This window comes from Frankliniella occidentalis, unplaced genomic scaffold (assembly GCF_000697945.3).
Source record: "Frankliniella occidentalis isolate FOCC.00 unplaced genomic scaffold, Focc_3.1 Scaffold68, whole genome shotgun sequence".
In the NCBI taxonomy this organism is placed as follows: Eukaryota; Metazoa; Arthropoda; class Insecta; order Thysanoptera; family Thripidae; genus Frankliniella; species Frankliniella occidentalis.
In genome coordinates, this window is record NW_026267198.1 from 434,565 (window position 1) to 438,133 (window position 3,569).

A 3,569-nucleotide genomic window follows, 5' to 3' on the forward strand; every position below is an offset into this window, starting at 1 on the left:
CTTTTTTGAAAGAGCATCGGGTGTATAGGAAAATTCCTATACATGTGTAGGGATAATCCCACACACACATAGTACATATCCTACACAGGTGTATAGGAAAAATTCCTATACTTGAATGGTAAGAATACTAACGTGTATGGTAGAATTACCACACGCCTGTATGGGAAAATTCCTATACATGTATATGTGAATTGCTGCAGATACATTTATAGGAAATCTACCATAGAAATTTTTTACAGTGTATTTTCATGGCTTACTTAAAAGCCCATTGAACGATTATTTCGTATGTTTTGCTATTATATCTCTAGCCACGAACGCGATAGAGGGCTTTTCAGCATTTGCCTAGCCTAGCCTATGCCATCGTCCCTGTGTGTGTCTGTCTGTTTGTTTCCCAAGAAGGGCGTGAGCGAGAGGTCTGAATTTGTCAGGGTAAGATTGATGTCACTTCTCGACAATGGAACGGTAGGTGCAAATCCTGGCAACCACCCCTGAGTGGATCTGAGGAGTAGCTAGAGAGGAAGTGCAGAGAGTAGGATTTTTTAAAAATAGTGTTCTAAGGGAAACTCTCAAAAGTAGACCCCTTTGAACCAAAATTTCACCCATTTGGCTGTATTCTCGCCGTTTAGGCGCTAGCGGGCGTTTCCTTAATAGAGCATTCAAACGAAAATTTTGATTCGCGGGTCTTTAACATATCATTCTGAAAAGTAAATCACGAAATTAGAATCCTATGGGCTAAAATTTCGTCCGTTCGGCTCTCTCACTTTAAAGGCGCTAAAGGGAGTCAATCTTCCCCCTTAGGGCACTAAAGGGAGACCTTTTTTTGCCAAAGTGCCCCCCCTTCTCAATAAATTATTTTTCTCAGGAGTATGTCTTGGTTGAACCGTGGGTTCAAAATTTTCTTCTGAGCAGAAGGGGTGGCACACTTCATTAAAAAAATGTATTAGCTTCTATGCCAAAAACTCGTACTCTCATACATTTCGTCTTTTCGTATTTCACGCTCAGAGTCATTTCAAAATATGCCTGCGAGTATTTTCTTTTTTCTTTAGAGCCTCAGTCCTAAATATTTTTTTAGATGTGTGTTATTGACTTTACAAGCTAACATCAATTAGGAGGAATTTTGAAAAGTTTGTACAGCTTAAAGGATTCTACTTTTACGAGTTACCCCTTTGGAGACCATAATTATTTTTTTCCACATCTTGGACCAACCCCTATTTCTTTGTTACCCCCTCAGACCCACTCAGGGGTGGTTGCCAGGATTTGCACCAACCGTTTCGTTGTCCTGGAGTGGCAACAATGGTACCCTTAAATTTTCAGACCTCTAGCTCACGTCCTTCTTGGGAAACGGGCAAAGACTAAAGTCACAAAAAAGGATGGCCTAAATCGCTCCCCTCCCCCTCTCCAGAAGAAATGATACATATACATAGAACCCGTATAAATAACGCTTCAATCGGAATTTTGCTAAGGGCAACCAATACAATCGGAAGTTTGAAAATTTTCTATTAGGGTTTCGTAAGATATCGCGAAGTCCATACATGTACCATATCCAACATAAATCATATGTAAACGAGCTATAAGCACCTTGTCGTAAGTAGCTTGGGGCATGCCAGCCCTCCGCTGGAACTCGGTCATAATGACTCCAGGGTTCACGCAATTTACTCGAACCCCCTTTGGGCCCATCTCCAGAGCCATGTTGCGGCTCAAGTGGTCGACTGCCGCCTTAGAGGCTCCGTAGACCAGAGTGCCCTTGATCTGCAAGAAATGGGACGACAGGGAATCTTAGTTGTCATTATTTCAGCTGTGGCCTGAAGCTAAGTAGGATTATGGAAACGCAGCGAAGGTTTTCCTCACCGCATGGGTAGAAGCCACGCTTGAAATATTGATGATGTTACCCTTCGTTTTCTCAAGGTGTGGAAGAGCAAACTTAGTTAGCTGGAACACTGAGCGAAGATTAACATTCAGCAGCCGATCGAACTCATCAACTGGCAGGGTGTCTGTGGTTCCAACGATTTCGATTGCAGCATTATTTACCTGTAATGCAATATTTATTAGTGAATATGCATTACTTAAGATATATTCAGCACAGTCTGATTTGAGTTCTGATTCGAAAAAGCTATACATCTGCGGTCGCATCTCCTGGTCCTTACAAGGGAAGGTTTTCCTGTGTTTAAAAGAGTAATTGTTTGCACTGTTTTAGCTGCCCGTAGGGTGTTTTGAGGTCATTTCATGCGAATTTCATCAAAAATTTCCCAAATTCACCCCTTTTTGCCATCTTTGCATGCACATATCTCCAGAACCGTTTCAGCTACAGCGCCCAGATTTTGCAGGTAATTATCTCCTAGTTAGTACTTTCCATGAAAAATATTTGAACCAAATCAATGGGGGTCACAAAAAGGGGTCTAGGATCGCAACCTCCTCTCGGGATCCGTTTTCGCGACCCTAATTGATTTCGTTATAATTTTCTACAAGTAAAGAACGTGCTAAATTATGATTTTCCTTAAAAATCGGGTGCTGTATACAGCTATAGCTCAAACGGTTCTTGCGATATGTGCATGTAAAGTTGATCATCAGGCTATAAATTTTGCGAATTTTCAATTAAATTCGGGTAAAACGACCTTTAAACTCTTTACGGCCAGCTAAAACCGGTGCCAAACCTTATCTAGGGGTGCAAACAGATACTCTTTAAAGCGCCTTTAAAATCTGACTGTGTCACCGGAAAATCTTCCTTTGTTAGGTGTGTGCGAGGTGTGCGCGTATGTCCATCTGTCTGTTTACACTCAAAACCTTGAGCAAGATGTGGTCTCGGATTTATATTGATTTAAGGCGAGTTCCTAGACACCGCAACGTTTGTTGAAATCCCCGCGAAATCCCATTGAAACCAATTTATTTGTATATTTTTGTAGCATTTATTAGAAGTGACGTAAATCGACTTACGTCACAAACTGAGTTACAAGTTGTACGACACTCTGCATTTCAAACTACATATGCACTTCTTCTTAGAATTCAAAAAGAGACCATAGTAACTTTTCAAATGAGCACCGAAAATTGATCTAGAGCCAGGGGCAGATCAAACAAAGTGGCACCACCAGGCACACCAACTGACCGAAACCTGAAGTTATTTTGACGTAAGTAGACTTGCACCACTCATAAGAGGTGACTCATGTTTCGCAAGTTAAGCAGCCCGACCTCAAATTTTGTCTACATGGCTGTGACTCGAGAACTACTTTGCTAGCCATCTAAAAGTTTTAGGTCGTTTTACAAGTTTTGTGTTATTAAATGACAGATCGAGTTCGAGGCTGAACATTCTAACTCAAAAATTAGCCTTTCAAAAGGAATAGTAAAACATGAAATTCTCTTCATTATTTTGCACTCGATAGGTTGCAGAGACCTGCCCGAGGGATTCGGCGAGCCTGAAGAATCTAAGCAAATGAACACAGGGATGGAAACGGTAATGAAATTATAATATCGCCTTCTAGGCTCCTGTTCAAAAGCTATGCGACTTAATTAACTTTCGACACCGTGCATAGGTAGAGTAGAAAAGAATTCATCTGATCCCATCAGGGTTGTTCGCA

At 41.2% G+C, this 3,569-nt stretch overlaps 1 protein-coding gene across 1 annotated transcript in view; it reads right to left on the reverse strand.

Moving 5' to 3' along the window:
- Window positions 1–3,569, reverse strand: part of LOC113215429 (uncharacterized oxidoreductase MexAM1_META1p0182-like) — a 17,711-nt gene that overhangs the window by 7,614 nt on the left and 6,528 nt on the right. Inside the window, exons 4-5 of the mRNA XM_026435059.2 lie at window positions 1,849–2,028; window positions 1,579–1,749 (exon numbers count right to left, since the gene is read on the reverse strand). Of these exons, the coding sequence (XP_026290844.1) occupies window positions 1,579–1,749; window positions 1,849–2,028 (351 nt within the window). The remainder of the gene's footprint in view (window positions 1–1,578; window positions 1,750–1,848; window positions 2,029–3,569) is intronic.